The sequence below is a fragment of the Cibotium barometz genome, chromosome 5 (genome assembly GCF_041138505.1).
Source record: "Cibotium barometz isolate CiBa-2024 chromosome 5, ASM4113850v1, whole genome shotgun sequence".
Lineage (NCBI taxonomy): Eukaryota > Viridiplantae > Streptophyta > Polypodiopsida > Cyatheales > Cibotiaceae > Cibotium > Cibotium barometz.
The window spans coordinates 63,356,764-63,379,103 of record NC_141050.1 but is presented as its reverse complement, the minus strand read 5'-3'; the positions used below and the strand labels follow the sequence as shown (position 1 = coordinate 63,379,103).

Below are 22,340 nucleotides of genomic sequence, written 5' to 3'. Positions count from 1 at the left end.
TAAATCTCGGATGACCCTTGTTCTATGGAAAAGAATCAACGGCACGAGGAAAAAAGCGTTGGACGCTATGATCCAAGTGCAAGTCTCTTCCTTGATCTGACCATGAGACTTACGGGTTCGGTCGAATTAGTTTGGTTAGTGAAGACCTTGACTACGTTAGAATAAAATTATCCCGGAGGAATCGCCCGTGCTTTCTAGACGAGGGAAGTTTTTCTGGGTTCGATTTTGGAAGAACTGAGGGATTAGTCTCTTGTCCAGATATCAGTGGTAGGCGAGGCCCCGAGTGAGAGGCTCTGCCCTCTGCAGAAGAAGTGCTACTTTCGTTGTTGCTAGCTCCTCAGAATTCATTGACGGAAGGGGCAGGGATCTTTCAGCTGGTATCAGAGCGAATTGGCTAAAGTGGATCAACCGAGAAGCAAGAAATGTCAAAAATTTATGAAGTACCAGTAAAAGATTGTAATGGTGTGATGAAATTGATATTCAGAATGAAGATTCATAAAGTGGAAAGTGGGTCTTCTGATGGAAGTACCACAATTGTGTGGAATCCTTGACTTGCTTGAGGCCTAGATATGATGGTATTTATCTTATAGTTTCAAGGACCGTGATTACCCGTATATACCGTGGGTATATCTATAGCTCTTTACTGGCAATATATACGAGTAAATCTAAGACCTTGAAATTATAAGCAAAAATGCTATCTAGATGATGAATTTGAATGCTGGTTGAGAATTGATGAATTGATTTGGATTCTGATTGAAAGATGATGATTTTTGAATTCTAGTTGAAAGAAGATAAGTTGAACAAAACCACAATGAGGATGAATGGGGGGAATCCCAGCAATGATGGTAGTAACTGGAAGATGATTATAACTTTCAGCAGATCACTATGAGATTAGTGGATTGTACTGACTGATTGTTGCTGTATGACCTTTGATCTAATGGATCTAATAAAGGAATGACAACTTGAGAACTTGCATAACTGAAATTTTTGTGAGGAATGTTCAGATGGAATTTTCGGTCTGATGGACCATTATTGTGTTAAGGATATGAATGTTCTGAATGAATTATTCTCTGGTACTGAGTTATGTATGTTCTTCTTGTAGAAGGGATTTTTATCCCAGGATTCTGTGGGGGGACTGACCAGTCTATAAAGAACCCCAAAATCAGTTGGATTTAAAGTCAGATTTGAATAATAAATAAAGTGGTGTTTTTTCACCTGAGCGTCTTGGTTATTTTGGAAAACAAAGGGACTTAACAAGAATTTTCCTATTATTGATAGGACCATGGATGGAGGTCGCTCTGGTGGGAATGTTAACTCCCAACTCGATGAGGAAGAGCTCGACCCGAATGATCGTAAAACTCTTCATTGATCGTAGCCTGGACCTTTCAAGGGTGACGACGGGGAAAACTTGGGTGAGACTGTGGTGAAGTGGATCAAAGCAAGAGAAGAATACTTCGATATCACTAGGTAAAATGAGAAGAGTAAAATGGCTCTTGCAAGGCTGAGGATAGTAGAAACAGTTAGAGTGGCATGGAGAAACCAAACCGTCTGGATCGGAACACCCAGACATGGAACGATCTCAAGATTTACCTAAAAGAGATTCTGTCCTCCCGGCTTTTTGGAAACCAAGATGAACGATTTCTTAGAGTTAACCCAGGGGAGTAGAACTATTGAAGAATATCATCAAGCATTCGCACTCCTCCTCACGTACTCGCCACCACTCGATGAAGAGCAGCTGTTGGCTAGGTTCATTTAGGGGGACTGAACGAACCTTTGAATATCCTAGTGAAGAACGCCAAGCCAGTTTCCATGGTCGAAGCAGTGCGGATGGAGAAGGATTTCGCGAAGGCGTTTGATGTCAAGGTCCCACCAAAGCTAGCACCATCATTTTTCAAAAGATTTGTAGCTCCAAAAGGTGATTCCAATGTTCCATTACCTAAGAGACAACAAGGTCAATCTCAGGATATGAGAATTTCCAGAATGGAAGAAAGGTCTTTTTCTCGGAACGCAATTCCCTAGAATTCAACTTTAGAAGTTCCACCCTTGAACAAAGAAGTGAAATGCTATAACTGTCAAGGATTTGGACATCGCATTATGGATTGCCCAAAACTCCTTTTGGATCAAGGTTTTCGGGGCAGGGAAGTCAAGGACCAAGATTCCAGACTCCAGCTCTTTCTTTCAAGATCAGGTTCCAAATCAGGGAAATCCTAGAGCTACACCCTCTAACCAACCCTCAGTTTCAATCCAAAGTAATGCAAGACCTCCGCCTCAGAATAGGGGAAGTCAAAGAGAGATGTTCCCAAATCGGTCTTCCACTTCCAAGGCAGTAACGTTGGAAGTGATTGAAGAGGAAGAAGATGAAAGAAACTGGTCCAAATCTTGTCCAAATTGAGTCAAACTGAACCTCAAAAATTCTAGAATCTAGTTGGACTTGGTTAGTGGCTCCCTCACCTATAAATAGACCCTGAGTCATTTGTAATAAAATATTAGAGCTATACTATGCCAGTATTATATTAAAATAATCATATTTTCAATTATCCCTTAAATTTTTTCCTCTCTTGGGAGATTGGAGCTCTCTCTCTCTACAACAACTCTTGGAGTTGCTCTTCTCCTTTTGGTGGACCAATTGATTGGTCAGGGACTTTATTGCAATTAGAGAATCAAGCCAAACTTGGAGGTAAAATCAATTTTTATGTTTTTTTCCATTTTTCTCACTAACTTTCTTCTTCTCAACCACTCTCAAGCTTGAGAAGCTTTCTAAATGATTGTTTTAATTCAAATCAAGCTTTCTTTTAAAGTCTTAATGTTTAATTAACAGCAAGTTAATCTTTCTACTTATTTGTAATGCTTTTAAGTAAATATCTCTCTCTAAAAGAATACCCATCTTTATGGCTAAATCCCTTGGAAAAGCATGCTTCTCAATGATAGTCTCTTAATTCAAAACTAAACTCTAGGCTTGATAAGGTAGAGATTAAGAAAATGATATTTTCATGATTATGTGCTATTAAAATAATGGTAAATTCTTTTAGATTGTTTATGAGTAGTTGAAAACTACTCTAATTCATTCCAAATGAGAAATGGATTATCCTAACAATTTGGGAAAAGAGAAATGTTGAAATTAGCTTAATCTAGTGGAATAATCATAGTTATGTTTAATTTTATGGTTAAAATTATGATTTAAATTCATAGTTTGATTTTAAGCATAAAAGAGGAACTACTATCATATTTTCATTACAAGCTTTTATTCTTTAGAAAAAAATTGAGAATTATTAGTAATAGCAGCAGCGAAGCTATGGTAAAATTTTTAGAAAATAATGCATATCTTATTTTTATGCATAATGCTAAAAGAGGACTTCCTACCATATTCTAGGATTGGACATCCTATGCAAAAAGAATGATTTTCATCATATTCATGAGAAGTAAATTTTTTATAATTATGCACAATTAATAGACTATGAGAAAAGAGTAAATTTATTTTTATACAAAAAGAGGAATTCCCATGATATTTGAGATCCAAGTAATTGAATGGTAAAAGAGGATTTTTTGGTAAATTTATTTTTATACAAAAAGAGGAATTCCCATGATATTTGAGATCCAAGTAATTAAATGGTAAAAGAGAAAATTTTGGTAAATTTATTTTTATGCAAAAAGAGAAATTTCCATGATATTTGAGATCTAAGTAATTAAATGGTAAAAGAGAAATTTTTGTAATAATTCAAATTATGAGTATTTATCAAAAGTGAAATTTTGAGCATTATTATTTTATTGGAAAATATGGGTAGAATTGATTTTTGTAAATCCCATGAATCTTTTACTTGAAAAGAAGAATATTGAATATATTTTACTTGAGAAATTTGAGAAAGAATATGAAAATATCCATCGAGAAAACTTGGATAATTCTTATTCACACGAAAAGAGAATCTGGAATCCCTAGGAGGATCGAGGATCCAATGAGTAAACGAAAGTTTAGATTTAGGTCTCATTAATGAAGCTTATAAGGAATGAAAATACAATACGTAAATGCTCTTTCTTTGAGTTTTTACTATTCAGTTCTGATAAGTTTTATTTTTCCTTTTTTAACCTTCAACAACACTCTGATACGTAGATTCAATGGGATCGAGAAAAAGTACCTTTAACTAGGCCAAGCAATTGGCAAAAACTTAGAAAATTTCTATCAGTATCGAAAGTAGAAAACGGTACTAAAAGTGGATGTGATAAGATGTGATGTGGATCTGAATGAATGCAAATGAATGTGATGGGATGTAAAAGGATGCGATGTGATTAGATGAGATGTGAATGTGATAAGAGGAGATGTAAATGTGATGTGATAAGATGTGTATGGATGTGAATGTGAGGAGATGTGGATGAGATGTGATGTGATGTAAAATGGATGTGAAAGTGAATGTGAGGAGATGTGGATGAGATGTAATGTGATGTAAATGGATGTGAAAGTGAATGTGGATGAGATGTGATGTGATGTAAATGGATGTGAAAGTGAATGTGATGCGATGTGAATGAGATGTGATTCGATGTAATTAGATGTGAATGAGATGTGATGTGATGTAAATGGATGAGAATTAGATGTGATGTGATAGATGTGCATGTGAATGAATGGATGGATATGGATAGATGTGAATGTGAATGAATCAATGGATGTGGATGAATGTGATGAGATGTGAATGGATGCGTGATATTAATGGATGAGATGTGTTGTGGATATATTGTGACGTGATTTGATGACGAGATATATGTGGATGGATGTAATGAGATGTGTTGTGGATATGTTGTGACGTGATTTGATGACGAGATAGATGTGGATAGATGTAATGAGATGTAATATGATGTGATTGGATAAAGGATGATGGGAATACATATGACTGGATGTGGAATAAGCAATGTGAATTGATGTAGAAGAATGTGGAATAAGCAATGTGAATTGATGTAGAAGAATGTGGAATAATGAGAAATGATGTGGAACAATATGGAAAGATGAGAGTTCGTTCAAAAACTGTATTTATGACCTGTTTTAAATGACTTTTTTATGTCAAGAATGATGGGGAAGCATTTCGACTATCTTCTAAATGAGGTTGTGGAGACCTAAGTGATAAAGTTGCAACAGCTGACGGAGAGTCAATGGAGGACGTCTCGCGTAGCAAGGTCGGCCGAGGTCTTAACCAGCCTCGATTAGGTTTAAATAGTGAGCTTCCGGTATGGTGGATGAGGAACCAAGGAAGAGGCCTATGAGAGTGAAGTGCTAGGTGACTTGCGAAGGAACCTAGAGGGTGCTGACCATACGGTGCCCGGGCTCTGGGTTGCCGAAGATACCCACATGTGCGTCGGGGAAGAAAATGGAATAAGGAGTTAGAGTTGTTTCCTGAACTTGGGTATGGATCTGGTTGATTGGCCCTGCTGGTTCTGAAGAACGGATGAGTCCATGGCTCTTTTATATGGATCTGTTGGTTGATCTTGCTGATCTTCAATGGACAGTCCATCTGGATTTTCTTATGTGATTATATTTTCGGGTACTATGAGCTAGGAACTATTGAAAAGGCCCCTGAGTGAACAGGTGGTGAGCGTTCTGGTTGCCAATGATGCCATAGGTACACCAATGAAGGGATGATTGGAAATTAGAATTCAAGCTAGATATTTTGGAGGAATATGATCAGTGATACTATGGTTTTATTAAAAGATTGTTTTAAAGACGACTGAATTTGTGAAATAGGCAATTTCATATTGGGTGTGTAAGTGGTGTGACTATCTTGAAGTTTGCTTGAAGCGCCAGCTAGGGGGCTTGGGAACTCTTTTCCCTGGTACCCGGGGCAAAACATAACCAAATTTCTAAATGGATCCTATCACACTACAGTGGTTGGGCTGTTGGCTAACCCATGGGATTGGATGGGGTTAGGCTGGACTGATGGATCCCTAAAATGAGACTCAATTCTGTTAAGTTACGATAGTTAAAGTAAATCCTGGATGACCCATGTTCTATAGAAAAGAATCAACGGTTGTGCCTCTTGACGAGGAAAAAAGCGTTGGACGCTATGATCCAAGTGCAAGTCTCTTCCTTGATCTGTTCATGAGACTAATGGGCTTGGTCGGATTAGCTTGGTTAGTGAAGACCTTGACTACATTAGAATAAAATTATCCCGGAGAAAACGCTCGTGCTTTCAGGGCGAAGGAAGTTTTTCTGGGTTCGATTTTGGAAGAACCGAGGGATTAGTCTCTTTTCCAGATATCCGTGGGTGAGGCCCTGAGTGAGAGGCTCTGCCTTGCACAAGAAGTGCTACTTTCGCTACTAGCACCTCAGAATTTGTTGCACGGAGGGGGCAGGGATCTTTCAGCTAGTATCACAGAGCGAATTAGCTAAAGTGGATCAATCGAGAAGCAAGAAATGTCAAAATTTTATGGAGTACCACTAAAAGATTGTAATGGTGTGATGAAATTCATATAAATTGATAATCAAAATGAAGATTCATAAAGTAGAAAGTGGGTCTTCAGATGGAAGCAGCACAATTGTGTGGAATCCTTGACTTGCTTGAAGACTAGATATGATGGTATTTACCTTATAGTTCCAAGGACCGTGAGATTACCCGTATATACCATGGGTATATCTGTAGCTCTTTACTGGCAATATATACGAGTAAATCTAAGACCTTGAAATTATAAGAAAAATTGCTATCCAGATGATGAATTTGAATGCTGGTTGATATGATTTTTTAATTTTGGTTGAGAATCGATGAATTGATTTGGATTTTGATTGAAAGATGAGGATGATTTTTGAATTCTGGTTGAAAGAAGATAAGTTGAACAAAACCACAATGCGGATGAATGGGGAGAATCCCAGCAGCGACGATGATGGTAGTAACTGGAAGATGATTATAACTTTCAACCGATCACTATGAGATTAGTAGATTGTACAGATTGTTGCTGTATGACATTTGATCCAATGGATCTAATTAAGGAATGACAAATTGAGACCTTGCATAACTGAAATTTTCGTGAGGAATGTTCAGATGGAATTTTCGGTCTGATGGACCATAATTGTGTTAAAGATATGAATGTTCTGAATGAATTATTCTCTGGTAATAAGTTTTGTACATTCTTCTTGTAGAAGGGATCTTTATCTTGTTAAAATTAGAGCAATTGTGATGAGCTATGGTGGATCAAACACTAGAATCAACATCATTAACAAAGTGATTAGCAAATAATTAAGACATAATTAGTGGGTAATTAACAAATAGATTAATGTAGGCATGGATACTCAAAAACCAACAAATTCTCATTAGGAAAATGCCTCAATTTATAGAGTTTACATCAAGCATCAAATCCCATTGATTTCTCCATGATTCACTCCACCTCTTTTCCCTGATTCTCTCCACCTCTTCACTTTTCCCAGAATATCTCCCAGAATATCTCCACACTTCCCAGAATATCTGCACACTTCCTAAATCTTCTCATGCTACCCTTTATTCTCTCCCAGTAGATTCTTCTCACCTTTTCACAGGTTCTTTTACATTTACACATTCTCTTTTACAGCCTCTAACCAAGGGCTTGTTCCCGCACACACCCTATTCACTTGTATTTTTAACACCTCCCCTCAAGTGAATACTCCTAGTACACCTAGACCCTATACTCCTAGTACACCTAGACCCTAGTACACCTAGACCCTATACCAAGTTTGCCTCCCCTTACTTAATAGTCCGCGACTAGTGTCTAGCACACCTCCCCTCAAGTTAACTTAGCACACCTGGACCCTGTACCAAGTTTCTCTCTTACTTGATAGCCCGCGACCAGTGTCTCAAGTCCCTAAACTCCATAGTCCTTGACACTCTCTCTCTCTATGTGTCCAAGGCTACTATAAGTGCCTGCGACCTTGACTAAAGTGCTCACACATACATCTATCTACCATGTGGCCTACATCATCGTTGGCTCAGAGGTAATTTTACTTTGTTGGGGCAGGTTACATTGGGTTGTGGGGTCTCTCTCTCTCTCTCTCTCTCTCTCTCTCTCTCTCTCTCTGAGAGTTTTTCACATGGCTCCTCACTCTTTGGAGCCTCACATCTTCTCTTGTCTTCAGTCTTCTTGTCGTGGATGTATGTGAATGTGAATGTGGATATGGATGTAGATATGGAATGTGGATGTGGATGTATGAACGTGAATGTGGATGTGTGAATGTGGATATGGATGTATGTGAATGTGAATGTGGATATGGATGTGGATGTATGTGAATGTGAATGTGGATGTATGTGGATGTGGATGTATGTGAATGTGAATGTGGATGTGTAAATGTGGATATGGATGTAAGAATGTGGATGTATGTGAATGTGGATGTGGATGCATGAATGTGGAATGTGGATATGGATGTATGGATGTAAATGTGAATGTGGATATATGAATGTAGATGTGGATGTGGATGTGGATGTATGAATGTGGATGTGGATGTGGATGTATGAATGTGGATGTGAAAACGGATGTATGGATGTAGATGTGAATGTACATGTACGAATGTGGATGTGTATGTGGAATAATGCATGCAAATATGAATGTGAATGGATATGAAGTCGATATGAGTGAATGGATGAGATGAGATGTCATGTGAATCAGAATGTGAATGAATAATATAAGATCTGAACGAATGAGATGTAATGAGAAATGGAAGTGATGAGACGTAATGTAAATTAAGAAAGATAGGAATGGACGTTATGCGAAGTGAATGAATCTGATGTGATGGGATGGAAAATGATGTATCTGGTCAAGAATGGATACGTAAATGACTGTTTTATGTCAAGAATGCTGGGGAAGCATTTTGACTGTCTTGAGTATGTGGTCGTGGGGGTGGAGACCTACCTGATAAAGTTGCAACAGCTGATGGAGAGTCAACGGAGGACGTCTCGCGTAGCAAGGTCGGCCGAGGTCTTGACCAGCCTCGGTTCGATTTAAATGGCGAGCTTTCGGTACGGTGGATGAGGGACCAAGGAAGCGGCCTATGAGTGAAGCACTAGGTGACCTACTGGCTGCGAAGGATCCTAGAGGGTGCTGACTATACGGTGCTCGGGCTCTGAGTCGCCAAAGATACCCACACATGCATCGTGGAAGATATTGGAACAAGGAGTAAGAGTTGTTTTCTGAAATCGGGCATGAATCTGGTTGATTGACCTTGCTGGTCCTCAACAACGGATGAGTCCATGGCTCTTTATATGGATCTGTTGGTTGATCTTGCTGATCTTCAACGAAGATTCCATCTTGATTTTTATAAGTGATTATATTGTCGGGTACTATGAGCTAGGAACTATGGAAAAGACCCCTGAGTGAATAGGTGGTGAGCATTCTGGTGCCAATGATGCCATAAGTACACCGATGAAGGAATGATTGGAAATAAAGATTCAACTAGAGATTTTGAGGATTATGATTAGTGACACAATGGTTTCATTAAAGGATTGTTTTAAAGATAGTTGATACTGAGAAAAAGGCAATTTCATATTGGGTGTGTAAGTGGTGTGACTAGTTTTATGTTTGCATGAACATCCGGCTAGGGGGCCTGGGAACTCTTTTCCCTGGTACCCGGGACAAAACCTAACCAAATTCCTAATTGGATCCCATCACTACAGTGGTTGGGCGGTTGGCTAACCCATGGGACTAGATGGGGTTAGGCTGGACTGATGGATCCGTAAATCGAGACTCAATTTTTGTTTAGTTCGATAGATGAAGTAAATCCCGGACAAAAATTGTTCTATGGAAAAAGAATCAACGGCTGTGCCTCTCGATGAGGAAAAAAGCGTTGGTCTCTATGATCCAAGTGCACTTTGTCCCTTGATCTGACTATGGAACTTACGAGTTCGGTCAGATCAGTTCAGTTAGTTAAGGCTTTTGACTACGTTAGGGAAAAGTTATCATGGTGGAATCGCCTGTGCTTTCCGGGCAAGGGAAGTTTTTTTGGGTTCAGTTTTGGAAAAACGGACGGATTAGTCTCTTGTCCGGATATCCGTGGTGGGCGAGGCCCCGAGTGTGGGACCCTGCCCCGCGCAAGAAGTACTACTTCCGCTGCTAGTACCCCTAAAACTGTTGCGCGGTGGGGACAGGGATCTTACAGTTGATACAGAGCCAATTGACTAATGAGGATCAACCAAAGAAAAACCATAAATGTCAAAAATTTATGAAGTAGCAGTAACGCTGGAAGTGATTGAAGAAGAAGAAGATGAAAAAGGTCATACTCCACCTGCTGTGCGAGATGAGGACATCTCGCGTTTTTTAAGTGGGAAAGAATGTAAGATTCCTCCCCTGGCTCCTCATGATGTCCAGTATCTTCCCTTGTAATCAATTTCCTCTTCAGAAATATAAAAGATCTTGTTTCTATCAGTTTTGGCCTAGAGAGAGAAAATCTTCTAGAGAGTGGTTATTCAGATTTTAAATATTTTTGGATAGAAAAATACCTCATCTTATTAAAATAAATTCCCCTGAAACAGAAGTTCAAAAAGATTTTGAGAAGGTGCATTAGAAATTAAGTATAATCTGTTCAAGAGGCATTATCCTGGAAGTGAAGATTTTTTTTCAAAATTTTAAATTAAGATTCCTATAGACCAATAAGATTCATCCAAATGTAGGGAGGAGATAAATGAAGAAATAAAAGAAAAATCCCCCAAAAATGAATAAATACTAACATAAGATGAAGAGTTGACTAAGGACAAGGTTAATAGTTAAAAAAGGGAGATATTTAGAAGTAATGATGCATTTTTGACACCTCTGCATGGGGGAATTCCCCTCATGAAAGAGGTGCCTATTTCACATGCTTGAATGAGTTTTAAACTCCCAAATAATGAGATATTTTTATCTCTCCTCTCTCCTATTTCAACTAGATCCAAAAAGTGAGCAAAAGTGACATAAAAATGGTCAAAAATTGACCAAACTGATCTGGAAAATTCTAGAATCAGTTTGCTTGGTTAGAGGCCCACTTTTTCCTATAAATAGAAGTCCTCCCATTTGTTGAAACTCAATAGTGTTTTTGCACTGTTACCCTGCCCCTCCCAAGTGCCAAAAACAATGAATTTTACTTATAATTCATTAGTTTTTGACCTTCCCTCTTCCAAAAGATTGGTGGCCACTCTTGTTTCCAAACAAGAGTAGAACTCTCAAACCATCAAGCCAAAGGAAAGCTCTTAAATTATCAATGTAAGTTGGAGATTCTTCTCTTTTCCATTATTTATATTTTTATGGTTTTTTTTATGATTTTTGTCTTCTCTAAATGATGTTATGCCTCATTGCAAAAGGCATTCCCCTCTCTTCTCTAGTAAATCCAACCATTCTTTATCCTAGGTGAATGATTAATGAATAAAATCAAGTTTTTTATAATTTTCTTATATTAGAAGTGTGATTTTTATCATAAATGATTTTATGCTTAAATTAGATGCATAAAAGAAATTCTTTTATATTAAAAGAGTGATTTTTATCATAAATGATTGTATGCATAAAAGATAATTTTTTATATTAAAAGTGTGATTTTCATCATAAATGAATTGTATGCATAAACATATGCATAAAAGATATTTTTTATATTAAAAGTGTGATTTCCATCATAAATGATTTTATGCTTAAATTAGATGCATAAAAGAAATTCTTTTATATTAGAAGAGTGATTTTCATCATAAATGATTGTATGCATAAACATATGCATAAAAGATATATTTTTTTATATTAAAAGTGTGATTTATATCATAAATGATTTTATGCATAAATAGGATGCATAAGAAAAATTCTTTTATTCTAAAAGTGTAATTCCTACTAAATTAGATTTATGCATGGAGGAAAGATGCATAAAGAATTTATTTTAATCCAAAAGTGTTATTCTCATCAATTTTGATTTTATGCATAGAAAGATGCATAAAGAAATCTATTTTTAGTTTAAAAGAGTTATTTTCATCAATTTTGATTTTATGCATAAGAAGAAGAATAAAAGATTGAATTTTAATTCAAAAGTATCATTTTCATTTAAAATGGATTTATGCATAGGAAGATGCATAAAAGATTGATTTTTATTTTGAAAGTGTTACTCCTTAAAATGAAATTTATGCATAAATAGATGCGTAAAGAAATCTTATATAAAAAATAAGAATTCTCTTGTATTCTATAAATAGATACGAGGATGTGAAACGAATCAGATAGATGAAAATAAACTTATGCATAAATAGATGCGTAAAGAAATCTTATATAAAAAATAAGAATTCTCTTGTATTCTATAAATAGATACGAGGATGTGAAACGAATCAGATAGATGAAAATAAAGGAGGAATAGATGGAGATGTATGTATGTGAAAGAATGGACGTAGTTATATGTATGTGAAAGAAATGATGTAGATGTTTGTATGTGAAGGATGTATTTGAAAGGAAAGATGTATGTGGAAATGGATGTATGGATGTAGATATGGAATGTGGATGTGGATGTATGTGAATGTGAATGTGGATATGGATGTAGATATGGAATGTGGATGTGGATGTATGAACGTGAATGTGGATGTGTGAATGTGGATATGGATGTGGATGTGGATGTATGTGAATGTGGATGTGGATGTGTAAATGTGGATATGGATGTGGATATGGATGTAAGAATGTGGATGTGGATGTATGAATGTGGAATGTGGATATGGATGTATGGATGTGAATGTGAATGTGGATGTATGAATGTAGATGTGGATGTGGATGTGGATGTATGAATGTGGATGTCGATGTGGATATATGAATGTGGATGTGAAAATGGATGTATGGATGTAGATGTGAATGTACATGTACGAATGTGGATGTGTATGTGGAATAATGAATGCAAATATGAATGTGAATGGATATGAAGTCGATATGAGCGAATGGATGAGATGAGATGTCATGTGAATCAGAATGTGAATGAATAATATAAGATCTGAACGAATGAGATGTAATGAGAAATGGAAGTGATGAGATGTAATGTAAATTAAGAAAGAGAACACCAATGAAGCTCTCTCCTTGGGTACATGTACACATTATTTGGAGCTTTTCTAGGCTGCTTCTTGGAGATCTTTTGAGAAGTTAGTCCAAGTCATTTCCGCTAAGGTATTACTTTTAGCTATAGGTTTTGTAGTGGTGGTGGTGCTATGACCGCTGGCTACTGTTGGCATAACAGACTTAGAATCTGAAGCTCTAACTCTCCTTATCATTAGGTTATCCTCCTCAAGTTGGATGGCATTAGCTATGACATCCTCCCAAGTGGTGACACCTCTAATGACCAAACCATTATGGATATCTTCATGTTTAAGCTGGTGGATAAATCGATCAAGCATTTGATTATTGGAGAAGTGCTCATGTAGAGCACAATGAGAGTTCAAATGCTTGAGACGACTATAAAATCTCTTAATAACGCATCTTCTTCTCTCTCAGCTTTGTGTAACTATGAAGCCACACTCCACAAAGTTCCCTTATGCACAAAGTGATTTAGGAATAACTGCCGTTAAATCTCGGTAAAGTTTAGACATTCAACTCTCAAGGTCAGATACCAATCACCAGCCTTGCCATCCGGTGTAAGGCTAAAGGCGTTGGTCTTTGCAAGCTCATCCCTCTCATCCGAGACCTCACACACTTGATCAAAGAACTCAATATATCTTCTAGGATCACCCTCTCCATTGAACTTATGTGTGAGCTTCACGATTTGTGCAAGTCTATTGGATCAGTTGGGAGGGCTGCTGTGCTAATGGCAGTAGTGGTACAACAAGGGCAACATGTGGTACGAAGGGCACTGCCTACAAGCATAATGGCATGAATACTAGAGAAGTAACATGAGTCCAATACGTGGGGGATCATACATTAATTTCCATAGGTACCGATGATATATGAGCCAAGGGCGCCGTTCGTCTAGTCATTTGTGAGGATGTTTCCCTTGCTCAAGGTTGCATTGCCAAAATAGAGGAAGACGCAAGGAATTGAGCATTTTGGGTGAAGGTTCCTCCTTCTATGACCCTAGCAGATGATATGTACGAGTTAACTAGGCCTTGAGCCATTGTTGTAGGGACTGCTGCAACCATGATTGCCATAGTTGTGACCGAGAGCATGAAACTAACAGGCAATGTTGCATGGTTGGTCACAAGTGGTGCCGTTATGAGTGGTGTAATACTCCATACCACAGTTTGGAATTGTGCTAATAGCATCTTGAGTGTGGAATCTAGTGTAAACTTGAGGAACAATAGTAGTAGTAGTCGGCGGGGCTTGGTCCATCGTGTAGCCAGGCATCACCACATATGTGGGATCAGTAGGGCTTATTGATGGCGTGTCCATCTCACTTAAGGTAGGGCCTCGCACATTGCTTGTCCCAATTTGTGTCACATGAAGTCCATGGGCACTGTGATTCCCTATCTAAGCCTCTCTTACTCTACAATAGCATGAATACATTCCACGACCATCCAATGTCGCTCTTCCTCGTCTGTGTGTAAGTCAGCTTGCTTAATTTCTAACAACATAAATAAGGCCCGTAGCTAGGTCTGTCAAGGTTTCTTGGGTCGCATCGAATTCCCAGCTCCTCTCGGTTTGTAGTAATGTGTTTGAGAAGATTACACTTAGATCCACCTTGGATATGAATTCGTGTAGTCTGGCACTCTCTAGGCTATCACTCACCTAGGCAATTGGTGAAGCTTGGGTGGCTTGCCCAATTGGTGTGGTTTGGGTTGCTAATCGTTGTTAGGCTTAGCGAAGGTCACTTCCTCTTTTGCCCTAGCAGCTTGGATTAGGGCTTGTACTTCTTGCATCTCCTCTTTAGTCTTGCCATCTGGCAGTAAGGTTTGGGCGAGGTTTTGTTCTATAAGCATCGGGTTGGCGATTAAGATTTCTCCCATGTGGACAGGGATTTCCACATGCATGGGTCTCGTGTGTAAGGCGACACTAGGTCTAACCCCAACTCCTTCACGACAGAGGTTTTAGTCGAAGTCGAACCCATGAAGTAATTAGTCATGCGGCCTATCAAGCTAGTGGTGGTAGGTCTAGCATTTATTGTTTGAGTGGGGCTTTCTCTCCCATGGTCCGGTATTCCTTCCATCGATTCCAGAATGGAAGAAGTGTCGCTGCTTGTTGAGAGTCTCAGGCCATGTACCGCATTGAATCTCGTTCGTGAAGAGGGTCATAAGACGAAGGTGGGTTGATAAGAGCCTAATTGGGTCGACATGGTTTCCTCTAGATTTATCTCTAAAATAAGCCTAGATCACAACTGCATGTCATTGCAGGCTCTTTTAGACTAGGGGGTAGTTTTAGAAAGTTTGGTTTTTTAAAATTAATTTTATAACATTTTTTGGGTGGTGTTAGAGAAACTTATCTAAAATGGATTTGAGATACTTTTGAGCACTTTGGGAAGGGTTGTGCATGAACTTTTTTTCAGGCCAAAGCCAGAGGGTTTTCTAGGTCTGAGAAATTAAAATTTTTTTGGGTCTTATCTAGGTTATGCCAAAATGATCGTAACGGCCTAAAGCCTATATAATAGGCAAGTTTGTGTATGCACTTTTCAAAAAAAAAAACTTGTTCCCTTTTTGTCCTTTTACCTTTTACCTTTTCTTTTCTCTTTTTTAAACTTTTTATTTTTTACTTTTATGCTTTAAGATTTTCGGTTTGTGGTTTATAGTTTTTGGTTTCACCATAATTATGCGAAAAGGGGTGGTCTGTGTTTTTGGATTTTTCCAAGATTCCCTTTGACTTGGGATCTAACGCTTGCATGTATTAGATGCGGCCAACCAAAAGACTTTCAAATTATAGCCTAAATTAAAGGTAGATTAAGATAATTTAATTTGCATAATTAGCACTACTGCATAAATGTAAAAAACCTACAAAACACTAGAATTAATCTTGTTTACAAATCCTATCCCAAATCGTTGTTTCTAACCCAATTTCTTCGTGTAAGGAATCAAAACTGGGGAAAAACCTATGTTTGGAAACCAATTTTAAGCTCTATTTCATCTAATTCATTCAATTTAAAGCCCAATTTACTATTTTTATGTACGAAATTAAAAAATAGAAAATAAAAAATGTAAAAATTGATCAAAAACATGAATTGTAGAAATCAAAGGACATAGTTTTAGGGCAACATAAAAACTGAACACAATTTCTAAGATAACAAAAGAATTCAACGAAAGTAAGAATATGCAGTAAAATTAAAGTTATTTTGAGACTTTCTATCTACTCTTTTCTTACAAAAACCAAAATATGTCATTGTAACCATTCACAAGCTTTTGAAATGCATTGTTGCTATGCGGCGGGGCTATTTTCCTAATAGTGGTGCCACTTATGGGAAGCCCTGGTGGTACTATGGAAAGAATGCAAGGAATAACCCAATGTCGTGGGGCTTTGTCCAACCACACTAAGGAGCACAAATAGCTCAATCAAGAAACCAGTTTATTGTGGCCTAGCACACAAATGCATAGTCGAGGTGTGTCACTTATCTCATAAAAGCTAGTTGCCTAGGATTCTCGTAGGAGGCAATGTTACTATGTAGCCACACCTGAAAGTTCCACTTTGTTGCACCCCAATGGAAGCTCGACCCTCCTCACCACTCAATCTTACACACTCAGTCTCTCACACACATGTAAGCAAGCACCTATAAGAGCTCAAACAAGTAAAGAAGAGCACTCTATCCTTATGCATAAAAGAAAGAGTGGTGTGTAATAGAAGAGTAGAGAAGAAAAGCAAGTAAGTAATAGGAGAGTAGAGAAGAAGAGCACTCTATCATTATGCATAAAAGAATGAGTGGTGAGAGCTACATTTTGCCTTTTATGTGTGGTTGCTAGGATTTATATCCTTGGGCGATCAAAGTTAAAAATTAGGTCCTAAGGTTTATTCGGCCACTCTAGCTTGTGCAAACACCTAATCCACAAATAGTACTATTCCCCCAAGGTCCCATGGTATGCCTTTAATAGAGAAGCGACGATCACACACACCAAATAATACACTATAAATGCATTCCAATCAAATCCGATGTTTCCAGTGACTTTGGCCAAAATTATTCAAGATGGTCATGTATATAGTTCCACGTGTCCAAGTTCACGTTTGCAACCTCATGTATGTAGGTTCACATGTCCAAGTTCACGTCTCTAGACTCATATCAATAAACTCATACCTTTTTTGTATGACCTCAGCTCACATACTTCTCTTCTATGAAATGAGCCTACATGGGACATAGAATTCTACAAGTGGACCTATGATAGGGTTGGTGTACAATATTGAGAAATGACCCTACATTGGACACACAATTCTAGGAATTGGACCTATGATAGGGTTGGTATGCAATATAAACTCGACTTACGTACTTCCCTTTTATGAAATGAGTCTATATGGGACACATAATTCTAGAAACTAGAACTATGATAGAGTTTGTGTGCAATATTGGATAATAAGTATACTTAATTCTCCAATAATTGTAAAAGATGTGATTTTTTCCTTGAAATTTGTATCCACTACAGATTATATGATAAGGAAATCTCCCAAAGGATAGGGTAGGTGTGTTCGTAGTATGAGTCTTTATGGTAGTAATAATTAGTCTGTATAATATTAGGTATACCTACCTCTATGCTCACATGTCTAAGCTCACGTCTCAGGGTTCATGTGTCAAGGCTCAAGTCTTTTTATGTGGACTATGGGTTCACATTCCATGTCCGAGAGAGCTTGTTTGGCCTAGTTTTTAATCATTTTGGAGATTTTTTGGACTTGACGGGTTGCGATTAATGATACTAATAGTAATTAATAGTTGTGATGTAACTAATTAAGTATTTTTTGATGGTATACTTCTAATCTACCAATTCCAACAACGCATGAATATTTTTAAAAAATATATAAAATGCATGAACAAAAGTTGACTATCCAACTCTAATTCAATCTAATAGAGCTCAACGCTCATATTTTTGAAGTGGATTGCACTCCTAATCACAATTACTAAGCTAATTCTTAGATCAAAGCAATAAAATCTAAGCCGTTGGACATCAATTTCATGTAAATCACAAAAGAACTAGGATTTTGTCTTACCAATAGATAAAAATAGAATGTCCTAATGTAAAATAAATCAAAAGCAAGCAACAAACACATCCAAGGCTCCAAAATCGTATGTTTTTCGGAGTATGGCCTCTTTATGAACACCGGGCAATATTGGGTGATCTGAATAGCATGGAATGGATGAAAATAGAGCCAAGCCCTAGGCTAGGTAACGACGACAAATGTGTTCAAGTCAAAAGTTTATCTTAGCCTTGTCGAAGTATGTGTCGTTGGATCTTGTCTTCGAGCCATAAATGTAACTTTACATTGTGGATCCACTAGCTCGTTTGTCACATCCTCACTCCATTGTCACACTAGAATGCTCCTTGTCAAAGCAATGAAGGGAGAGCTTTCAATGCCTAGATGGAGGTAAGAAGAGATCTGTCTTTGCGATGGTTCTCTCACACAAAATGTGGGAGAAGGAGAAACTATTGCAAGAAAAAAAAAACTACAATCAAATCTATCTAGTATGCATCCATTGACTAAGTGAGATTACTTAGCATGCCAATAAGCAAGACGAGGAAAGGAGAGCCTACGAGGAAACTATTGCAAAGGAATGATCGTCTCTTGCTTATCGTAAAAAATGACTTACATACAAATGACTAGTTTTCATTATAGACTAGCCAAACTTAAAAGTAGTCTGACCTCTACTATTAGTCTTAAACAACTATGTACATAAAGTCCGTAGACTTTTCCTATTTGATAATAAATGCATAGTAAGACTGCTTTACATGTTTCAATACCGTCCTACAAAAATTAAACGTCAGTTCACAAGAGTAAGATGGTGAAGCGTCTTACGATAAGTCGAATGGACAAAACTATGCTAACCAATGGAGTGGTTAACATATATGTATGTCTCTCTCTCTATATATATAAATATAAATATATGTGTGTTTATTGTACATGATATTAAGTTGGAGCAAATTATGATTAGAGAGTGTATGTGTAAATGTTGCATAGAAAAATATAATCCTGTAAGGTGCCCCTTTAATATCTTACTTCCAAGGTGGGTTTACAAAAGATGACAAGAGTGGTGTTTGTAGTGGATACAATAGAAAATCTTCTATAGAAAAATGTACACACATATTATTAGTGCGGCATACTTCTAGAAAATCCTTAAGCTTTGTAAGATTTTATTTCGCGTTTATGTTCTTTTGCTATAGCTTACATTTGTTCTTTTGTAGCGAAACATATTTGGGGGCAATGCATGGGACACCCTTCTGGGGCCGAGACCTTGGGGAGGATAATAAGAGGACACAGAGAGACTGCCAACTGATGATATTTTTCTATGCATGATTCGGAGTAAGCCATATCATTCTTGCAAAGTTTGACGTAGCACGATGCAATTCTTAAGGCAATGACAGAGCTCACAATAAGCGTCTAATAACACAGAGCACAGATATGATGAAGTCAGGATTACACAGTGGTTCCTTTTACATGGATTGCCTACCACCGTCCCATTACACGTGGGGATGCACCTTGTTAGCTTGGGACATTACCTGGCTACTCTGCTTAGACCTTCTCTGACTACAGATTTGCACCACATGGCTAGACCCACTGCAACTTCCCACAAAGCTCCTGTCTTACTAGGATTCTTTTTGGGTTTTGCTGATAATGGCTTCTGTTAGTGGAGACCGGAAGAGCTAAGGCCATTGGGATGGAGCACGCACGGGATTTGTTGACTTTGCTCCACTCTAGACCGAGGTCGAGACAAAGGAACACTACCTCTTCAGATGACCAATGTAATACAAGATTCGAGGGAGGTTTTGTTGCCTCTCAAATATGGTTCATGATAAAACTTCATGGATGCACTGTTACAGCTCTGGTCTCATGGAACATTACAAAACCATGAATTGTAGTACAACAGAAGTCAAATTGCAAGGAGCAACTTGTCTGTCTAAATGCTATTCAGGTTGAAGATGTACAATCTATGAATACACATCCAGCTCACCCCACATCCTTCTGGACCCAGTTCTTGGTTGAGTGGGTGAAAACTGGATTCATTTCAAATGTCTTCATCATTGATCCTTCCAAATGTAGCAATCTTCAGAGCTGCTTCTTGTCTGCTGCGGTATAGGAAGAGACGCCAGTTGCACTAGGCCTTCCTCGTTCAGTTGAACCACCTGTGCAGCTGAGAGGATTTTGATTGCCCGAACACAGCTTACAAACTCACTGCCCATGCAAACATCATATAGCTAGTTAAGAGAAAAACGTCTTTCCTTTTCACACTCTTCTTCAAGTCTTAGGTATAGTCATCAGACAGCACTTAGTTAGGTGGCTTACTCCCAAGGATCATCCCCGATGAGAAGAATATCGCCATCGTTATCGACAAAGACCAATTGCCAACATGACCTTGACGGATCCTCTAGCTGCCCTTCTAGGTTGAACATGCAAGCAAGTTCCTGTCGTAACTCATCGTAGCCTTTCAATCTGGAAAGATCGATGGATCTTCCAACAGATCCCGCTTTATAGACCTGCAAGATCTCATTATTATTGAAACACTGAAAGATGAAGGTAAGCATGTGAAAGAACCCAATATAACAGAAAGTCAAGCAAAAACGTGTGCATCAATGTGTCTGTACATGCTTCCGCACAAAAAAAAAAAAAAAAACCAGAAGGCACAGCAATAGCTCTTAACAGACCCCTCAATTTACGCTCTTTTGGTTAAGCTATGGAAAGTTCAAATGCTTCATAGTTGGGTTATTGAAAACCAGGGAGGCATAAAGGGATGCATGTCAGTAGTTATTTTGAAAGACTTCCAAGGTGTTCACCCCAATGCTTATGGCTTCTTATATTGAAAACAGTGTAAATGCTCTTGAAACAAAAGGACCCTTCACATAAACATGTTTCATGTGACTTCCTATATATAATCCACAAGTAACTATTGCTGGTTGCTTGGTACCTTGGTATATGTTCGAAAGTGTGTAGGCATCTGCGGCCAGCTGCTATTCCGTTGCAACAGAGCCTCATCTAATCCTCCATTTGCCATTGTCCCAGGTGTTGTACCAACATCAGCTGCTGCAGATAAAAAATTTCCAGATGGTGACAAGAATGATCCCAACGCGTTTTCCTTGATTGCCTGGCACTGCATCACCTTGTTCACATTGCCAAAAGAGCTGGTGGTAGGTGGCACAACTGATGCATTAAAAGCAGAGCAAGAAGATAAGTACAAGTGTTTGTCTACACACCCTCAACCTGAGAAGAGTTCTTAAAAACACCAAGACACAAGGACAAGAGCCTGTGCTGACCTGAAGATTCGGGAGGAATTGAGAATAAGCACGAAGTGACTGTTGATGATGTATCAGATTGTCCTACTTGTATGTTTGATAGCATTGGTGATTCACACTGGTTGATTTCCCTTGTGAAAGGAAGCCAGCTTCCAGTGCTTTGGGTATCTAGTGGTGCCAAGCTGGATAGCCCAGGCAATGCTTCTTGTGCCTGCTGCTGTTGCTGCTGCCACACTATACTTAACTGTTGATGTTGATGTTGATGCTGTTGCTGATGCTGATGCTGATGCTGTTGCTGTTGCTGTTGCTGTTGCTGTTGCTGTTGTGCTTGCCCCATGACAACTTGATTTGATCGAGTCAGGCTGGGAATTTGCCTATTGTCATCCACAGTTAAAGATCCTGAGTGAAATCTTCCAAGAGGGCCCTGCGTTGAAAATGAATTTATAATTCCTGATGTAGACCCAAAGGCAGATTCAGATTTGAAAACAGAAGTACTCGGCCTTATCACAGGCACGTTGAGATATTCTTGAGGCTGACTGAATGAGAGTTGCGGAACTTGTGCGGGCACATTGGACATCTTCACAGCTTGTTCATGAGTTTGTGACTGCACTTGTAAAAATGGCTGCATTAGCAGCTGATATGGAGGATGAGTGGGATGAAGATGCTGAGCAGATGTACGGGGCTGCAGGTGTGGTGTTGTCAACATCACAGGAGGTACTGTTGTTGGGGTTGTTTGTGGCAATTGTGATGCTGATTGTGATTGTGAATGTGAATATGACCGAGATTGTGACTGGGGGTGTGACTGTATTTGTGTTGCCACTTGTGTTAGTGGTTGTTCTTGCATTTGTGGTTTTGTTGGTATAATTGTGGTTTATGATAGAAATAGATGAGATGTGATGTGATGTGGACTTGGGTAGATCTGAATGGATGTGAAGTGATGTAAATAGATGTGAATGTGATCTGAATGGATGTGAAGTGATGTAAATAGATGTGAATGTGATCTGATGTGATATGAACGGATGAGATGTGATGTGGATATGTTGTGACATGATGTGATGAGGATAGATGTAATGAGATGTAATATGATGTGATTGGATG

At 38.3% G+C, this 22,340-nt stretch overlaps 1 protein-coding gene across 1 annotated transcript; it reads right to left on the bottom strand.

Annotated features, from left to right (window-relative positions):
* Window positions 1–19,760: 19,760 nt before the first annotated feature.
* LOC147638750 (uncharacterized) lies at window positions 19,761–22,107 on the bottom strand. Its single transcript, XM_086798719.1, has 4 exons — window positions 21,264–22,107; window positions 20,918–21,150; window positions 20,299–20,489; window positions 19,761–20,187 (listed from the first exon to the last, which is right to left on the bottom strand). The coding sequence occupies exons 1-4, from the start codon at window positions 22,084–22,086 to the stop codon at window positions 20,034–20,036; spliced, it is 1,401 nt and encodes a 466-aa protein (XP_086654845.1). The 5' UTR covers window positions 22,087–22,107; the 3' UTR covers window positions 19,761–20,033.
* Window positions 22,108–22,340: the final 233 nt, after the last annotated feature.

Excerpts from the sequence above, each read along its gene's own strand:
- LOC147638750 (XM_086798719.1), bottom strand. The coding sequence starts at position 22,086 with ATGCAAGAACAACCACTAACACAAGTGGCAACACAAATACAGTCACAC. Across the intron at positions 20,490-20,917 it reads ACTTTCGAACATATACCAAG|GTCTATAAAGCGGGATCTGT; the intron begins GTACCAAGCAAC and ends GAGATCTTGCAG. Across the intron at positions 20,188-20,298 it reads ATCGGGGATGATCCTTGGGA|TGAGTTTGTAAGCTGTGTTC; the intron begins GTAAGCCACCTA and ends TTGCATGGGCAG.